This window comes from Notothenia coriiceps, unplaced genomic scaffold (assembly GCF_000735185.1).
Source record: "Notothenia coriiceps isolate Sejong01 unplaced genomic scaffold, NC01 NC01_scaffold00037250, whole genome shotgun sequence".
Lineage (NCBI taxonomy): Eukaryota > Metazoa > Chordata > Actinopteri > Perciformes > Nototheniidae > Notothenia > Notothenia coriiceps.
The window spans coordinates 13,640,290-13,660,389 of record NW_011369951.1 but is presented as its reverse complement, the minus strand read 5'-3'; the positions used below and the strand labels follow the sequence as shown (position 1 = coordinate 13,660,389).

General features: G+C 43.8%; 1 protein-coding gene across 1 annotated transcript in view; it reads right to left on the bottom strand.

The window, feature by feature from the left end:
- Positions 1 to 8,333: 8,333 nt before the first annotated feature.
- The window catches only part of pik3c2a (phosphatidylinositol-4-phosphate 3-kinase, catalytic subunit type 2 alpha), a 32,196-nt gene continuing 20,429 nt past the window's right edge, over positions 8,334 to 20,100 (bottom strand). The window contains exons 3-10 of the mRNA XM_010796753.1: positions 19,480 to 19,610; positions 18,744 to 18,880; positions 17,178 to 17,347; positions 13,330 to 13,486; positions 12,860 to 12,969; positions 11,072 to 11,279; positions 10,859 to 10,983; positions 8,334 to 8,412 (exon numbers count right to left, since the gene is read on the bottom strand). Coding sequence (XP_010795055.1) covers positions 8,334 to 8,412; positions 10,859 to 10,983; positions 11,072 to 11,279; positions 12,860 to 12,969; positions 13,330 to 13,486; positions 17,178 to 17,347; positions 18,744 to 18,880; positions 19,480 to 19,610 — 1,117 coding nt within the window. The remainder of the gene's footprint in view (positions 8,413 to 10,858; positions 10,984 to 11,071; positions 11,280 to 12,859; positions 12,970 to 13,329; positions 13,487 to 17,177; positions 17,348 to 18,743; positions 18,881 to 19,479; positions 19,611 to 20,100) is intronic.

Genomic DNA, 20,100 nt, shown 5'->3' with positions numbered 1-20,100 from the left:
AAAGACTGATATAAATGACTATTTTGCCATCCTTTCAGATTTCAAGATTTTCTAAGATTATAATATAACATATAACAAACAACAGTGTAGTATACGCAAGATGAAACATTTGAAGATATCTCACAGCAAATGTTAACAACTAATATTGAAACACTTAATTTTAACTGATATTATAATCATGTAATGCAATACTCTTATAATAAGAATGTGATGATAAAAGATAGTTATACAAGACATGTAGACAGATAATGACAGTGATATATGGATGGGAGTATACACATACATTGATAGATGTCTAAGATGCCACTGTTGAGGAACCTGCAAGGCCCGAGAATTTCAGATCAAAAGTTCATCTCCTGGCCTTATGTAGATGTACCGTATAATGGCTACCTGTAATTGATTCAAGTAAAATCCTAAAATGTCGCTGAATTATTAACAGCAGATGAAAGCAGAGAATATGTGTCAGTATACAAGATGAATATACAAATAAACACACTGCAATACTTTACCACTGTTGATGATTGACATGTGAAGGTGCCTCTTCAGATGCAGTAAAGTAGATGGTTATCTCCAGTTAAGATGAACCTGTGCCTATATGCCATGAACTGTGCTCATTTGAAGAGTGTGCCCCTCTGAACTTATGGGATGCAAGGCATAGTTCTTCTCAGGCCTGCCTATCTGGTTGAACAAGCTCAGGTGCTGTCTCACAGACCAACCATTCACAAAACTGAACAGCCCAGTTAAATGGAGAAGACTCATGTTTGGCATCTTAATGAGCATGTAGGGTACATTATTCATGTTGCCTATTGTGAGGGTCACAAGCATTATCACCTATTTTAGGGTTTAACTCAGCCAATGTACACATAAAAAAGTTGAGTGCTTTCTAATACTGTACACTTTGTGCCAAGGTATGGTCTCACAAAGCGTTTAATACTCGTTGGTCCCAACTTGACGTAGTATTTCTACGAAAAACTCTGAAATTGTATGACCCTACGTCTTTTAACTACATCATTCCATGCTGGCGTCTATGTCAGTAATCTACAAATTGCTCCCTGCAGAAAACACAACATGCCGAGCTTCGTTTTATGTTCGGTGGAAATTCAGATTTATGTGTGCAGTGGATCGTTCATGATCATTTTGGCAGTCTTGCTAGTTATTCCTTCATGGAAATTGTGTCATAAAGTTTTCATTGTTACCAGGTGGTTGCGTAGGACGCTGCTATCGATATAATTTCTGATCTATGTGTGTGAAATGGTGTTATCTTTATGCTACCCCTTCCTGGTCAATGTATAGTGTTGGTCCACAGCGCAAACGTATTAGTTTAACAAACATCCGGATCTAAAATTGTGTAAAGCGTGTGGTGCCGAGAGATGGGAGTCGGAGGCGGGTAAGGTACAAGCTAGACTTTTATTAAGCATCTCAAAACACATGTAAACAAGCTTCATGCTGGTAAGTTCAAGACGTTGGAGACAGGAAATCCGGCGTCACAAAATTGTCCGTGCAGAACCAATACCCTAACCATAGATCTGTGGGTGAATAAATGTCAATCACCACAATAATACGTTATTCTTCCCCTGTGCAAATTCTCCATTTACTCAACAATAACACATAATTATCCCTTGTGTTTATTTATTTGTTTGATTAATAAACACAAGTTTGGAGTCCGTCAGGACCGAGGGTCGGAGGCAGCTCTTTGTTTTAGAGAATATTACACCTGGAAGTAAGTATTCTCTCCGCTTCGCTGGACAACCCCGTGATAGTCGCAAGCTCTGTGATTGGAGAGTGTGCTCCGAGGGTTACCGCGAGACGTCGAAAAGCAATTGAAATGGGATGGAACCACGGCAGACTGGTCCAAAACTGGATTTGAACGGGGTCCACCCCCGTCCCCCCACTCCACTCCGTCCCAGAACTACACATGCTGGCTATTGTGTTTCGCAACATGTTCTCTATCTATGGCACGTCTCTACGGGGAGTTTGTAGTTTTAAAAGACGTTTTCATATTTCCCATAATAAGAAGTTGCCAGTATACTGTGTACATCCCTGGAGGTTTAGGGGATAGGAAACACTCAAATGTAAAACATATAATTAATAAATGGGTGAAAATTGCTTAATATATATACCCACATGCCAGCTAAGGTCAGAAGAGCTTTATTTAACACCTGGTCTTATGTTTGTGACCCCTCCTGTTGTTAATTGATAACATTACATTACATTACATTACATTAATTGATAAGCCTAAAACATGCACTTGTCAAGGTTCAGAGGCAAATTTTGCAAATACTGTATGGCAGCAGCCATCGATCATCTTAAGATAAGATATGCTTTATTGATCCCAAGTTGGAAACATTTGCGTTACATCAGCATGTGTAACAGTTGTAAATATGCAGTGGTGTTTATTTGTAAATCATTTAGTATAATCACACAAATTCTGTGTTTTATATTTAATAATTCTGTGTTCTTTATTTATTGATTGTTCAATACCTGACATGGCCGGAGATGAAAAACTTGGGTCGCAGGTTCCTTAACAGTGCATCACAAGACATCTATCAATATTTGTGTATACCTCCACCATTAAACTGTCATATTCTGCACATTTCTTATACTATCTACATACATCTTATATAAGAGTATAATACATATGTATAATATCAGTTAAAATAAGTGCTTCAACATAGTTAACATTGCTGGAGGTATACACAAAGTTTTTCATTCATTGCATAACTACACCGTTTGTGTATATATGTCAATAAACCTTAGGAAATCTTGAAATCTTGAAAGGGATGTGCAAAATAGTCATTATATACAGTCTTTAATTAACTATTAGTAGAGAATAACGAGTAATGAATATACTTATAGGGATCCTATTAATATCTAATAATAAAAATAATGAAATTCAATAACATGCTTTAACCACTAGGTGTCCCTTTATATCAGCTGTGCACGTTTATGGTGTAAATACAGCCTATCTACCAATTGGATCAAATATAAAAGTCAGCCGAATTAGTCTTGATAATGTAAGGAGATGTATTGTGTGAAAATAAATGTAAGATGTCGTTTAATTGCCGATATATTTATGATCCACTTCACGTTTTCAGTGTTGGCGGCAGTTCGTCATGTTTGTCTAGAAGTCTTCTCATCAAGGCTCTATAAATAGAGAACTACGGCAGATATGTAATATTTAATTCAGCCGAACCGTGTATTACAATGCCGTTATGTGATGACCTCCAAAGAGAAAAGCAAGCACACTCAATAAAGTGTTTTCGGTCTGTTTCCGGTATTTGTTTATGACGATGTGATGTGCGATGTGACATGTGAGACTGGAATTGCACAGGGGAAAATAACGTATCTTTAGATGCGGATTTTGTTAAACTAATGCGTTTGCGCTGTGGACCAACACTATACATTGACGGGGAAGGGGGTAGCAATAAAGATAACACCATTAAACAGTTACACAACATAACAGAAATAATATCGATAGAAGCGTCCCTAGCAACCACCTTGGTAACAATGAAAACGTTGTATAAATACAATTACATCCACTGCACACATAATCTGAAGTAACAACTCATATTTCTCCCATCAAATGACATCAAAACGCATTTTAATGGCCAAACTAACTTAAAAATAGGCATTTTACACCGAGAATAAAACGAAGTTCGGCCATGTTTTTTTTTCTGGCAGGGGAGAAATGTGAAGATCACGTGACATAGACGCCAGCCATTGGAATGAATTGGTGAAAAAAAAAACGTAGGGATCCTACAATTTCAGAGGCGGTTTTCGTAGAAATATACTACGTCCTACGTTGTGGACCAACGTAGTTATTACACGTTTTTTTTATATGAGACTTGGGTTGGTATCTCAGCACTTACGACCCACATGGTAACAACCACAGACAGTTCCAACTCTTTCATCCAAAACCCAAAATGTGTCAATGCCTCCCCCCCCCCCCCCCCCCACTGACACTTTTTTACCTCAGCCACATCATAGAGTCTATGCAGCATTAATGCACACAAATGTAAAGAATATCTGTTTTATTTTCTTATTACTGCCGATTTTATTTTTTATTCCATATTGTTTTCCTTTGTATTCGCATTGCAATGTGACATACTGTTATATTCATATTTTTTATTATTTGTAATATTTTTTCCAGTTTCTATCTGTGTTTAAATTGTTGTTTCTTACTTTTATGTCTTGCACCACGACTACCTAGTCAAATTCCTCGTAAGTGTAATACCTACCTGGTAAATAAACCTGTTTCTGATTCTGATTGTGATAACATATACTTCATTTGGACTGAAAAGGTGAAAGCCAGAAATGAACACACAAATGAAACACATTGTATTGAATTGGTTGGGTACAAATATTTGTGGCTGATTATCTGACATTAGCATCAATGATATTTGGACACAAAGCAGGAATTATAGCCCAACAGACCGAGAAGTGCGCAGGTTAGGATCATTCAATGTTTTTGGGAAACACCATATTCATGAACTTAATCACTTCACTCTTTAGATAAGTTGGTTAACTGAGGACCTCTGGCACATCACCTGAGGATTGTGGATCCCTGCTATCTGCAGCAGAATCAATGAAAGGCAGATGTGTATTGGCTTCAAATTCCCTGCTGCTGCATATTGCACTGGGGCAGCAGGGACTTCAATTTTTGTAGCATGAATATTTAAAAGATCAAGCATAGTTTGAGACTTTTTTTTGTGTTTCGGGGGGCGTGAGTAAATACAAATAAAAATATATTTCTGATATGTATTTAAATAATTTTGGGAATATTTGTATTTAATATTATTATTATTGTTATGATAAATAATACACACAACATGGATACAGGATATAGGGCAGCAGCCCTTACTAAAACTTGTTTATACCTAAAATGAAAGTGTTTCCCAGTTCTAAAGGGATATACGCAAGGGTGCACATAACTTGTACGCAGGTTACGCATGCGCGGCCACACATCTGAATTGCGTAACGTCCACTTGTGTCACTACCGCCTTTACGTAAACTCAAAACATCAAAACAAAACAAATATTCGTCTACCACGTGTTTTCCTTGTCACACACGTCAAATGGAGTAAACTATGGGATTAGTCCTATTTCGTATATGAGCTTCGCCCTCTAAAGGCTATCGCTATTGGTAATCCCCCTGCGCACCCGCCGCAGCACTGAAACACTTGTATTCCACGCCCACCCGCAGGTGGGCCCCGCCTTCGGGCCTCCTTCGGTATAAATAGGAAAAGGAGGCCCGGCATCGCTCGCCTCTTTTCTTCAGCAAACCTCGGCAGTTACTGAAGCACAGAACCACTAAACATCATGAAGCAACAACTGCGTCCGAAATTGTCCCTCATGTGGCTCAGGATATGTCATGAGCTATGACCAGCACGCAATGTGGCGAATCCTGCCTGGGCCAGAGTACGCGGACGCGGGCTTCTCAGCCAGCAGGTCGCTTGCTCACATTGTGGCCCGTTCTCCATCAGCCGACAGGAAGCCGAGAGCGACGCTCTAGCTGCTGCGGCCGACGAGGACGATGGCCCATCGCAGCACGTGGACGGCCAGCATGTCCCCTGGAGCGGGTGGCCGGGCAGGAGGTCGGAACGACTCCTACCCCGTACTCCCTCCATGGTTCACCGTGGCGTTTCTCCCTCCCTTCTCTCCCCGGATGGGGAGACAGAGTCGGAGCAGGGGGCCCTGGTTTGGCGGGCCGAGCATGCGGCCCCTTCTCCGTCGCCACCAGGACGGCGCCCCTACGTTGAGCTCTCCCAGAGAGTATGGTCGCCCGCCAGGCCGACCGGTTGCACCAGTGTGCCTTTCTGGCCGGCGGCGAAATATCATCGCGCTGCTCTCCAACCGGATGGTGACACTGGTAGAGCGGTCCACCACCGAGCAGGAGGAAATCAGCCAAAGGCGGCCAGCAGGGCACTCACTCTGTGCGCTGTCCGTCGCTGTCTCCCAGGCGAGGAATTTCCGCGTGGTGACACAGATCCAGGCGCCACCTGCAGCAGGCGTCTGTTACCGGAGACGGCCAGAAAAGTGGCTAGCTGGACGCTCCAATCAGCCCGTACGGGCCGTTAGACCCCAGTTCACACGCGCATGGTGGAGTCCATTGAAGGGCCGCGGAACAGGCGGACGGGCTTCGCCAGCATGTCAGCTGCTCCCAGCCTGCTGAGCGCCCACAGCGGCAACAACGTCCGCAGCAGCCGCAGCAGCCGCAGCAGACGCAGCAGCGCACAGCCGCGGCGTCCACCGGCCACAGGGCAGCAGCCGGAGAGACGTCCACAGCAACGCCACGGCGTCAGACCTCGCCCGTCGGCGAGCTGCAGCGAGCTACCGGCCTCATCTCCGCTCCCCTGCCACCCCCAGAGACGGTCTCCCGGCGGCGAGTAAAGGGGAGTGAGGCTCCCCCGCTCCTGGTCTGCTCCGCGAGAGCCTCCGAGGAGCAGAGGCCGGTAATTAGCCGGCGCCACTACTCTGTTTGATTAAGTAGCAGCAAGGGCCCCCTGCCAGAAGACCTGCTGGTTTTAACCTATCGTTAATAAACGCAGGCTGCGCATTCCTCCGTCCGAGATATCGCCTCCTACACCGTCCATAATAATCCAGAGCGCCGTTATAAACCGGGCCCCCCCTCCCCCAAATGTGGCAGCACTGCACACACCTCCACATCATCCCCTGAGCGTGTACACGCCTCATGATGAGCAGTCGGAGTGAAACGCAGCGGTGTAGCTTCCTCGGCAGGACCTTTCGCCTGCGGGGCCCAGCGGTGGCGAGGGCAATGGGCGTGGCTCGTCACCATGACGACCAGCAGAAAAAAAAAGAAAAAAAAAAAAAAAAAAAAAAAAAAAAAAAAAAAAAAAAGCACATCACAGAGATGCCAGAATTGAATGAGCAGTAATTCAAGGCCGAGTGCCCCCAGCGGCCCAGAGCCCGCAGTGGCCAGCGGCGGCCCTAGTTTGCTGCAGAAGCCTGCTGGTTTTAAGCCTACAGTTAATAAACTGCAGAGCTTGCTAATTAAGCCGGCTGCCACTAATCTCTGTTTGATTAAGTAGTACCAGGCAGGGCTCGGCTGCAGAAGGCCTGCCGTTTTAACCTTGGTTAAATAACCTGGCAGAGTCGGCGGCATTCTCTGCTCGAGAATATCGCCTCCTATCCACCACGGTCATCAATAAACCATGAGCGCCAGTTATATAAAGCCATCATGTGGGAAGCAGCTGCCACACACCTCCCATCCATCCGCCCCTGAGCGTGACGCGCTCATGATGAGAATCGAGTGAGAAGCGGCAGCGTGTGGAGGCTCCCGCCAGCCCTTTCCGTCCAAGCCCACCCTTGGTTGGGCCTCACCGCCCCTGTGTAAACCCCGAGCCTGCCTAATAACCTGTCCCGGTTAATGACCAGCAGGGCTCGTGTGGCGAAAGCCTGGTTTTTAACCCTGCCGGTAATAAATTGCAGAAGCGCGCCTTAAATTAAACCGGCTGGCCACTAATTCTGTTGATTAGTAGACAGCGGGGCCTCGCTGGGCAGAAGCCTGGTTTTAAGCCTGTTGGTTAATAACTACAGAGCTCGCGGCATCCTCTGTCCGAGATAGCGCCTCGTACACACGGCTTATAAGACCAATGAGCCGCCGTTAAACCCTCATGTGGGCAGCACTGCCACACCTTCCATTCCATCCCCTGAGCGTGTAGCGCGCCTCATGATGAGAAGTCGGAGTGAGGACGCAGCGTGTGGAAGCCCCCGCCACAGCCCTTTTTGTCCAAGCCACACCTTGGGGTTGCCTCACGGGCCAAGGCGGCCGGCAAGGGCTCTGGCGTAGGGCCGTGGCTTCCGTACAATGACGACCAAAAACACATCGCGAGCATGTGCGCCCCGCTCTCAGAGTTTTCTCCAGAGTGCAGGCGTGTGTCTGATGGACAGAGGATGAGGCAGGCTGATCAGGCAGAGGATACGTCCTGCGCAGTTCGCCTCTCCCCCCCCCCCACAGTTCAAATGGGATACAGGAAACACTCCCCTGTTATCCAGAAGCTATGTCTTGCGGCTCCCAATGCCCGAGCTGCTGGAACTCCTGTTGACACGAGAGGATATCTCCAGGGTTCCTCCAAAGGGAGGAAAATCAGGGGTTTCAGCTCCCGTTATTTTTCTAAAATTCCCGAAAAGACTGGGGGATGAGACATTCGCTCGATCTGTCAGTATTCACATGCCTGATGATCAAACCAGGTGGGCTGGAAATGTGGTCACCAGGACGAGCCTGGTTCCTTCCACCTGAAGGAGGCATAACTTCCACGTACCCCATGCGTCGCCAAACAACACAGGAATTCTTGCGTTCTCATTTCAGGGATATCAGACGCAGACAATAGTCTGGCCGTTCGGATATGTCCTGGCCCTCCCGATTTTTGTGTAGAGGAAGGCCTGGAGCCACCTACACAGAGGAAGGGTGAGAGTGTGGTTTTCTCTGGATGATCTGGGCATATTTGCTGGCCTCGCTGCCAAGGGAGGAAGTCGGGGCTTAAAGATCGGGACATCTCGTAACCATCTTTCAAAAGCCTGCCTTCATAATAAATTGGAAGAAGAGCTGTCCTCTTCCCTCTCAGACAATCGTTTATCCTGGGTGTCGGAATTAAACTCAGCCCAGCATGGAGAGGCGCGGCCCCCGGCGGCCCAGCGAGTGAGGAACTGACAGGGCTCGCGCTCCGGCGTGTCACAACCCCACACCCCTCTCCGTGACGCAGCTGCTCTGCGTTGGCGTCGGCTGGTCCACGTTGATGATACCCCTTGGTCTCTTCCAACAGGGGCTCCCAGAGGTGGTTCATTCGCTGGGCAGAGAGCCGCTGTTTTTAACCCCTATTGTTTATAAACCTGCAAGAGGCATCGCGTAATTCCTCTTGTCCCAGATATGCCTCCTACACAACGGTCATAAAACCCACGAGCACGGTTATCACACCTCCCGTGTGGACAGCATGCACAGCACCTCTCATCCGCCTGGGCGTGTAGCGCGGCCTCATGATGAGAGACGGAGTGAAATGCAGCGGGTGGAAAACTCGCCTCGCGGCCTTTTTCTCACGGGGCCAGGGCCGGGGCGGTGATGGCGTGGCTCGTCACTATGACGACCCATTACGGCCACATCCACGAGAAGCCTCTTCCCCCCCAGACAGTTCCATGGGATACAAGAACACTCCTGTCATCCAAGGAACAGTGTCTTGCGCGGTTTTTAGCTCCGCTAATTTTTCTAAATCTCGGAAAAAAACGGGGGATCGCCCCGTGCTGTACAATCAATGTGTTGCATTCGGGCACAGACAACAGGCCACGTCTATGGAAGCAGCTACCTCATCCGCGCAGGGAGGAGTACGACTGCGCAGCTTCTGAACGCAGCCAGGCGGGCTGCTTGTTCTGGGCGCGCACACACGTTGCTCTCCCATCAGAGCAATGTAATTCCCCGGGCGAATTGAACAGAGGGGGCTCGCAGAGCGCAGGCAGCCGTGTATGCGAGGATTAGCGGAGACTCAGACCTGTGTCACGCACACTGGCGGGTTACGCGCACTGCTGGCCTCAGTGGGATTTGGATTTTCTTTGGTTGTTACGCGCAACTGAGCAAAGCCCCATTTTTGACCTTTGGACGCAGGTTCCCCTTAAACTTTGTCAGCGCAAAGTAGTAATTACNTTCACTTTTGGTACAATGTGTTTTTCTCCATTCCCTTTTTCCCTGTAGATAGTCCAGTAGTAGGGGTAGTAATCAGCAGCGAGCGCTTCGACCCGTGTATTTCGGTTTATTCAAGGCATCCATTTTGTTACTCTACACTACAATATTGTTGTTTTATAGTTATTTGGGAATGTAATTAACCCGATTTGTGTTCTTTGAAATTGAAAAGGATATTGCATTGTGTTTGTTACTCTCGTTGCAGTTGTATATGTTTTAAGTGTAATTTGGCTAGGCTTCCTATTTTGTATGGACGTGCTTTTATTTTGAAGGAGAGTTAGCGCTGTTGACAGGAAGTTGTTGTTGCTATGGAAACAATGTGACGGAGAAAAGTAATATCTACATATAAAGACGGAGAAAGTAAAGGATAACGTTTATGGGTAAGTGTTAGCACCCCCCGAAGAGGCACAAGCTCTTACGTTGATTTTGGAGATTTAAAAAAAAAAATTCAATTTGGCAGCCGCGGCAAAAAAAAGAACAAAAAACGAATAACGAAATTGAAAACCGAATAGTAGGCCAACGACCGAATATTCGGATATCCGACTGTGGCTCAGTGGATAGTCAAAGTCAAAAGTCAGCTTTATTGTCAAAATTACTACATGTGTTATACATCCAGAAATCTCGAGATACCGTTTCCCGCAGTCCCACAGTGTGACATATAAATATAAAACAAAAAGGGCCTAGATAAACGGGGTATACAATTTAAAATGTTAATAATATATATAGTGTGCTGGACTTCGAATCATCAGCATGTCGTTGTGTCCCTGAGACACTTCACCCCAAATTGCTCCTGTGGGGATTGTCCACAGTATTGAGTATGTAAGCTTTGGATAAAAGCATCTAACAAGTGACATGTAATGTAATAATATCCGGGTACAGCCCTACTGCACAGTGCACACAATGGTTTGGCATATTTGAAGCTAATGTAACTGAAACATTCTTGCTTTCTTGATTGTCATCTTATTGGTTAATTGCAATTATTTGAAGTTGCTTTGGTAAAAGTGTCAGCTAATTAAAGTGTAATACGATGCTTGGAACCTCAACCTCTGTTGTCGCAAAATAAAGTCCCAGGTATTCAACAACTCTGAGTGAGTACAATGAGCACTGCTTTGGGGTACAATTAAACAGAAACGTGATATAAGAGGCTGAAGGTCAGGGCGTCATGTTTTACCTGGGCAGCTTCCAGAGAGGGAAGAGGATGGTGAGTTTGTTGTGGAGCTCCTGGAACTCATCAAAAGTGCGAAAGAGAAAGTTGGGCTCAGTCTGACCTTCCCTCAGGATCCTCACCACGTACGTCTAGAGGGGAGAGAGAGGGAGACAGACATGCGGTCAGGGGTCAGCGCTTCTCTACATCCACTGAATTGACGGAGCGTGATAAACTCACATAGTGCTTGTCCGGGTTGTATCTCTTCTGGAAGGAGAAGATGGAGGCGTGCAGGATGCGGCCCTCCTGCTTCATGGTGTACGTCTTCGGGGAGAAGGACAGGATGGGCTCGTCGTTGGCGGGCAGACCAGAGAACCGCAGCTGGGCCAGGTTGTGGATGAAGAAGTTGAACTTGGTCGCCACGCTGCCCAGACTGGACTCTATCAGCCTGGAGAGAGGGGGGAAAGAGGGGAGGAAGAGCCACTTGATTACACATGATTCTAGGGACATTTGTCTCCAACACTATGGAACTCTCTCCCTAAAGACATCCGCTCTGCAGTCTCCGTAGAAGCTTTTAAAAAACTACTGAAGACCTACTTTTGACATTGGCTTTTGTTTCTACTTGAGATGTGTGATGTGTTCTGTTCTCATGTTTGTTCCTCTCAGGACTCCACGTGGTCTGTGTTTTGTTTTTATGTTAACCTTAAGTTTCTGCCTCATGTTGTATTCATGTTTCTGTGGTCTTCATTTTAACTTTTGATCTTTCTTGTGAAGAACTTTGTGAATTCTATTTCTGTGAAAGGTGCTGTTCTAAATAAACTTATTATTATTATGTTGGCAGAAGAGATGAGATCATTTTTGAATGTCATTTAAAACTTGTACTACCATTTTGTATATTTTGATACGGCTGGACGTTGTTTCTTTTTGTTATTCCTATGTTACCAAGTGCTATATTTCATTATTTACGACAGGTGTTATTGCTGTACGTTTTTTAACTGAGGCATGCTAGTAAGCTGCTGTAAGTCTGCACGTTTTGATCGCACGTTTTTAACTGAGTTTATGTTATTTCATGCAGTGTTATAGCTATAGCATATAATACTGATTGATCAAGTCAGTAGTGGAATTCATCTGCTGTAACGCTTCAAATTGACTTTAAATAAATGCTTCTCCAAGTTGTACCTGCCTCCCGTGAGTACATTTGGTCTTAACAAAAGGTTAACATTTCAGAAAAAAGTCAGAAATAAAATATTCTTGCAGATAAATTGGCCTAGGAATTTGGTGCATTGTGATAAAGTCTACAGTAAGCAAAACAAAGGGGAGATACAGTATAAAGAGATAGTGGTGCTTAGGTGAAGGTGAAAAAAATATCTATAGACTTTTTTCTCTTTGACCTAAATCTGTTATACAAACAAACTTAGTTACAATCCAACCCGACTGGTTTTACAAAGACAAGGCCCGTCTGATACTATCTGTAGAATTTCAGGAGTATTTGTTTCTGTAAAGTGAGACAGCAGCTATTATTTTTCTTGCTGTGCTTATGTTGCCACCTGGTGGACTTTCAGTTTGCAGCAACATAACAAAGAAAGAAAGTAACAGCGTTTAAAAAAATACTAAGAACACAATTATTTATCCCTTTTATTTTGAGTTTACAATGTTGAGGTTGTCCAAGAGTTGGAGAAATTCAGTTTAGACTTAGTTTTATTTTTGCTGAAACAAGTGTTACTATTTGTAGATTTTTTGTTTCTGTAATGTGAGACAGCAACTATTATTTGTCTTGCTGTACTTATGTCGCCACCTGGTGGACACTCAGTGAGTAGCAACATCAAAAATAAAATATAAATAACAGCTCTGGCCAAAATAGCAGCTGTGCACACAAAAGAAAACTTTTCAAAAAACACCATTATTTTCCCCCTTTGTTGGGATTTTTCAATTTTAAGGTTGTTCAAAAGTTGGAGAAATTCAGTTTAAATTCAGTTTAAATTTAGAGTTATATCTGATCAGCGCTGGTAGAAGAAGTTGATGTGTTACCTGGTGAAGAAGATAGTGGCCTCAGCGTCTGTGTTGTGCGGCTGCAGGGCATCGAACACATACTTCAGATCCTGAGAGCCCGTCAGCTCGGGGAGGCCGGAGGACGTCATCTACAAACACAGAAAACACCAAACTCAGACGCATTTTCTGGGTTATTTCATTCCAAAATATTGTAGCAGATTAACCCATTAATTGCCCATCGTTTTGTACAGTAAAAATATTTCATAAAAAAGGCTTATACATACAATATATCTAACACTATCATTTTTACTTTACACAATTTCACCATTGTACCTTTAATCTAAATGTATTTTTTATACGTCTACCCTATGCTATTTTTTTTTTTGGTAACTGAATGCTGTGTGATATCAATGTTCTCTGAAATGTCTATGTGAAGCACCTTGAACTGCACTTATTGTATGAAAGGTGCTATACAAACAAAGGTTATTAATATATAAGTTCAGTCTCACCAGTGACAGCAGGTTGAGGAAAAGCCCAGAGTGTTTCCTGATGAGGTTGTAAGCCTGGCAACACAAGTCCACAAACAGCTGGAAGCGGCTGGTGGGTCGCTCGCCTCCGTTGATGACGTACGCCATGTCCGAGGTCAGAACGAAAGGAGCGCGGTCCCTGAGGGAGACAAGGAGAGGAGAAATGAATAATGTGAGCAAGTTAGTCAAGAAGTTGTAAAAAAAGTTTTAGTTTAAAGCAGGGGTGTCCAAACTTTTTTCACCGAGGGCCACATACAGAAAAATATATGAAGGGCTGGGCCGCTCCCTAGAGGTATATTGCCTCATAAGTTCAGTTATAAGTTAGCAAACTCAATCAAATAGGTAAAGTATGTGAGTGTTGGCAGCTCATCCCTTAAAACAGAAGCCTCTGATTGATTATAATAAGGAGAAATAGGAAGGGTGTATTTCAAGCTTGTTATGTAAATAAGTAATTGGGCTTTTTTCTCATCAACTAAGATTTGTTAGAAAATGTTTCCAACTTTAATCGACTGAATTTATTTGAAAAGTGGTTTTATTAAAAGGTAGGGTAGATAAGAATGGAGAAACCAACTTGAGTGCGCTGAAAATACGCAACCGGAATAAATCTGCCCCTTCCTTCAGACTTCCTTACAGAGCCCCTCCTCCAACACACACGAACGCACACATGACCAATGAGGGCACGAGATAAGTTTGAAGGCTGACAGGCAGGTAGGCCATCCAGTTATTTTAGCCGGGCCGGCTCAGATGATTGGTCGTGCTTTTTACAGCGCCACGGCTTCCACAGATGACATGTTTTAATGGATTTATTGTCAAAGCATTTAATGTATTCATTGCTATCGGGATGTTAAGAGCATTCCATGGAATATAACAAAAAGTGTTTCTGAAGTGAATTACCTACCCCACCTTTAACACATGAATACTACTGTGTAATATATGTTTACATTTATATTTAAGAAGTACAATATAAGACAAGCACAAGAATTTGCTGAGGGCCGATTAAAAATGGTCCGCGGTCCGCATTTGCTCCCGGGCCTTAGTTTGGACAACCCTGGTTTAAATCATTGGGTGAATGCACAACTCTGAAACTGCCTCAGGGCCTTTGGTTACTACAGAGCCTCTGAATATTTATGTGGTTGTGCTCCGCCGCTAAGAATAGAAGCGCATAGTTGTAGAGCTACGACCCACTTCATGCAGGAAACTAAACATTAATCTTATAGAGTACAAACCCCACACCCAGAAATCAGGCTCCCTCATAGGTGATTTTTTACTAGTAATGAGCACATATGATACACGTGTCTTTAGGTCTGTCACGATAACTACTTTGGCAGGCCACGCTGAGTAATTTATCCTGCATCAATATAGCCGACCTGAACGCTGTAGTGAGTGCTATGAAATCTTCCTCAAGCCCTCTGGATGCTTTACCAACGTCCATGCTAAAATACGTTTTTTAATGTGTCGCTCCACACCTGCTCCAAATTATAAACATCTCCATCGTCTCTGGCTCCGTCCCATCATTTTTTAAGCAGGCGGTTGTTCAGCCCCTTCTCAAAAAACCGAAACTAGATCCCTTCCTCCCGAAATCAACTCAATACATTTCTGAATGACAATGGCCGTTTCTCAATGTCGAGTAAACCTGCTGCAGAGCCACTATTTCAAGTATACTACGTCATCGAGTATAACATCCTTGACAAATCCCAATCAGGTTTCAGAAAACATCACTCCACAGAATCAGCTCTCCAATGACATTATGATGGCATCGGTTGCAGGTGAGTGCGTGGTGTTGTTGGAGCTGAGTGCAGCGTTTGACACAGTGGACCACGCCATCATGCTAGACTCAGGGAGTGGGTAGGCATCTCAGGGTCTGCCCTCCAGTGGTTTGCCTCGTACCTCAGTGGGAGAAGTTTCTCACACAGCACTCCCCTATGCTGCGGCCTGCCCCGAGGGTTCTGTTTTAGCCCCCCTTCTTTTTGCCCTTTACATGCTCCCATTAGGCCACTTAATTAGCTCATTCACGGGTGTCTCGTATCATTTTCATGCAGATGATATCCAGTTATACTTCTCCTTCAAACCCGTCAAAATGGAGAACTTAAACACCCTGGTTACATGTCTGTCTGCAATCGAGGAGTGGATGTCAAGCAGTTTCCTACAGCTCAATGCATCAAAAACATCGCCTCTAAGGTAGCAAGCCACCTGGGTTCATTCAGTGGTAACGTTAGGGCAAACGTAAAAAACCTTGGTGTTACCTTCGATCAGTCTATGCTACTAGACAAACACATCAAACTCCTGACCCGTACCTGTTTTTTCAATCTCAGGAACATTGCCGAGCTNAAAAGTTAAACAAGTACAAACATGGCGTCATGGCGAATACAGTCGCTGGTTCATTCATGCCTGTATAGGCCGTTGCGAGTGTGGACGGTCGGAGCATATAGCCTATATTGCGTTCGCTAAGCCGATCTCCATTTAGANACCTGTTGTAGCCGGTTTATTGATGTTTTGTTGAGGCAGGAAAAAAGAGCATTGCAATAATCAAGCCGGGATGAAATAAAGGCATGGATAGCCATCTCCTGGAGATGGCTATCCATGCCTTTATTTCATCCCGGCTTGATTATTGCAATGCTCTTTTTTCCTGCCTCAACAAAACATCAATAAACCGGCTACAACAGGTCCAAAAGGCTCCAGCCAGATTGCTCACTCGGTCCAAAAAAACCTGCCACATCACTCCGATCCTTTCTGCCCTGCACTGGCTCCCTGTTCATCTCAGAACCCAATTCAAGATACTGGTCTTCACATATAGAGCTGTCCATGGCCAAGCCCCAGCCTACATCAATGACCTGATCCACCCTCTCACCACAACCCGGGCCCTGAGGTCCTCTGAGCAAGGCCTCCTAAGGGTGCCCCGAACCAGGTTAAAGACTAAGGGGGACCGTGCCTTTGAGGCGGTGGCCCCAAGGCTTTGGACTGAACTCCCCCAGAAACTAAGAGCCTCTGTCTCAGTAGAGATTTTTAAGGGGCAGCTAAAGACTCACCTTTCTCGACAGGCCTTTGGGGCGCCGGAGAAGGAGGTGAGTTAGTAGCTGTCTTTCATTGGTGTTTTATTCTACATTTTATAGCTGTACTTTGAATTGTGTATTGTGTACTGTATACTGTAAAGCACTTTGTACATTTGTGTTGAGAAGGGTGCTATACAATAAAGTTTTACTTACTTACTTATCTGTTGAATTATATATGTAATTGTTCCAGAAATGATTGCAATAGACAATATTACTGTAATTCTAATGCCATTGTTTGCCACTTATGTAATGAATATATGAAGGCATAATAATGCAAGTACATTGTCAGAGAATAATTAAGTGACTTTTTAATTCTTAAGAATATTCAGGCATTTCAATTGGAATAAATAAATAAATAAAACTATACAACAAACAATGAATAAAGTGTACTTCTGGGCTCTCTTGACCAAACACTGCACTTATATTATGGTGCTTGATTGTCTTATTCATTGTGACAGGTCTGCAAGTGTTGAATTGTTTCTGGTCTAATCTTGTAACACTACCACTGGGACACAACGCTTAAGAGTCCATGTTCTCATCACCATATTAGATAAGGTAACTAATGGAATTAAGTTTCATCATGATTTTGTGTTAGCATACAGGTACATGACTCCTCACCTATTATCTAAAGACTACCTGTTATAAAAACCAAATGACAGTTCACTTCCTGAAGGACAGACCTTTACACCCTGACAGAGCACCAAAGCTTTATCTGACTATCACGTGCAAAACACTCATACCCACAATCACGTGTTTAAGAGCATTTCATCTGACTCTCACCTTTTGAAGCTGCCAAACATCTGGGCGTGTCCCAGGAACTTCCCGAAGTCGATGTGGAACATGTGACCCGTGGAGCGCAGCATGATGTTGTCGTTATGACGATCACAGATGCCCAGAACGTATGTCGCCACACAGCACCCGGCACACGAGTAGATGAAGTTCTCTGACGCCTAAAAAGAGGAAGAAGAGAAAAAGTGAGACACATATGAAGAAGTTCAGAAGCATGGATACTTAGTGCAGGGCTCAGGCTTCAGGGATTCTTTTGGTTGGATACATAGAGAGTACAGCAGGGCTATTCAATCCGGCCCCGGGGTGATATCTACTGGCCCTTTGAGTATAATGTTAAAAAGTAATCACATTTATTTTTGGGCCAGAGTGCCTTTATTCCAGAGAGGGTGTTACATTGAGAGATAGAGGGGAAGACATTGCCTGAATACTTCGGCGGGCTCGGGTTTCGAACCCACCTACTAGCTACTGTAGTGACAACCAAACACAACATATGCACTCCACTATGCTGTTGTTGTAGTATGTACTGTATCTGAAGCTCTTAATATGATTGCTCATATTTCAAGCCATCTTTTTCCCGGCCCCTTTCTTTCGATCATTTTCATCAACCGGCCCCGTTCCAAACTAATTGAATAGCCCTGGAGTACAGTATTGATGTAGTGTAAGTGGAGGGCAACCATCTTAAATGCTTAAGAAGTGAAGTGACGTTTCAGACCAGAAACACCTCATTTTTTTGTACCTACTTTTCCAGATGTTTCAAGCTAAACCAGAAACAATAAATGTTGTACAGACTTTAGAGTTTGTCACAAGCCTTAAAAACATCGTAGCTCAATATCAATAAATATCTGATGACTTGAGCTGAAAAAGTAGAAAGATAATTAGTCAGACAATTTGACTTATATTTAGCTAATCAATGAATCCGTTACTTTTTCTTCACTCAAGTGTTAATATTTACAGGTTATTTCCTCCTTTATTATAGTTAATAGAACATCCGTTGGTTATTTTCTTGATTATTCGATTAGTTTTCTATCAAATAAGACAAGAAAATTGTGAAAAATGTGACATTTGAGAACAACATCTAGGGCTATGGGAAAGACTGAGCGACATTTATTTTACAATTTTCTTGTCTTATTTGATAGAAAGCGATTAAATTAATCAAGAAAACAACCAACGGATTAATGTAAATAACTGTTATTTGCAGCCCCTCTGATGAAAGGTTGATTCCTCTGTTGTGCTGAAGTTCAGGGTCTAACCTTGATCAGTACATTATAAGGGTCACAGGAGTGGAGTAAGGTTTCACATTTATAGGAGTCAAAGGTTGTAAACGCCTGTAAACTTCAACTGTGTGTTTTTCACTCCAAGTCAAGTCATTGTGTCAAAGTAGTATTGAAGCCTTTTATTGCTAAGTGTTAACACCGTAAAGGTTAAAAAGGTCTTACTGAGATTCATGATATATGTGAAACCCCTACTTTCTGTGAGATAGAGAATATTCTCACTGGTTTTTTCTGGTGTGTCTGAAGTGCTTTGACCTTTTAGCACGTATGCTCTATGTGTGTGTACCTTCTCATACTCGTCCTCTGCAGGGTTGTACTTGCGGAGCCACTCGGCCAGCGGTTTGTCTTTGAAGGACCCGGTGACGCCGTACTCCACCTGGATCTTTCTCAGGGTGTCGGAGGACGGCACCAGCTCCACCATGCCTTTAAGAAACATCACAACTCTTAGAAACACAATGCAAAAACATAACAGTCAGCTTTTTATTAATTAACTGCCATGGACAACTGGAATATGTAGACATAACTTTGACAATACCTTTCCATAAACGTAGCTCATGAATAACAATTATATTTTTAAAGTAAGTTGGTTTAGTTTACAGGACAGCGTTAATGATTTCCGTGCCCTCTGACAGCAGCTGAACACTTCCTTTGTACCTTGCTAAACATTTGCACTGTTTACTAACTGTACGTTTCCTATTTGTATGTACCTTTTGTACTGGTTTTGTAATATCTAATTCTAATATAATCTGCACTGGTTTTGTAATATTTATTTTTTATTTGTTTACTAAAATACACATTTTAAGTGGAATAGTTACTCTTCTTCAACAATGTTTGGGCAGTCACCGTACCGTACAGGATTTATTGCAGGACAGTTGTATTGCACTGCATTATTAATACCTAGGAGTACCTACTACATTGATTGTTTGTGGCTAAATGTCAATTAAAGTGTCCTAAATCTTGAAGTTGTATCCACATCGTGACACTTGACATGTGAATGGGGGCTGTTTGTGTTTGCCTGTTACCTTTGTCCTTGCCGGTGGAGATGCATTTGAAGTTGACGATGCGCAGGTCCAGGCCCTCCTGCAGCCAGATGCGATCCATGATGCGGATCATCTGAAGAGCCAGCATGTCCTGCCTCAGGTCCTCCCCAACCTGACACACACACACACAGAGGCACACGTTACAAAAACACTGGGGTTTTATTATTATTGTTTGGATCTCACTTCAGCCACCAGGGGGCGCAGTGTTCAGATGAGAAGCATGTAAACAACAGTTCGGTGCAACAAGTTTTGTGAAACCAATGACAACAACCCAGTGTAGACTAGTGGTGTGTGAAAGAAACACAAGAAGCAGTTTTGTAGGCACCATATCATGATGGCTGTTCACATAGAGTGTACATTGTTAGGCATTTCTATGCACAGTTGTAAACAGTATTTGTGTGTGTGTGTGTGTGTGTGTGTGTGTGTGTGTGTGTGTGTGTGTGTGTGTGTGTGTGTGTGTGTGTGTCTGTGTATGTGTGCATGTATGGGTGTGTGTATGTTTGTGTATGTGTGTGTGTGTATGTGTGTGTATGGATGTGTGCATGTGTGTATGTGTGTGGATATATGTATATGTGTGTGTGTGTGTGTGTGTGTGTGTGTGTG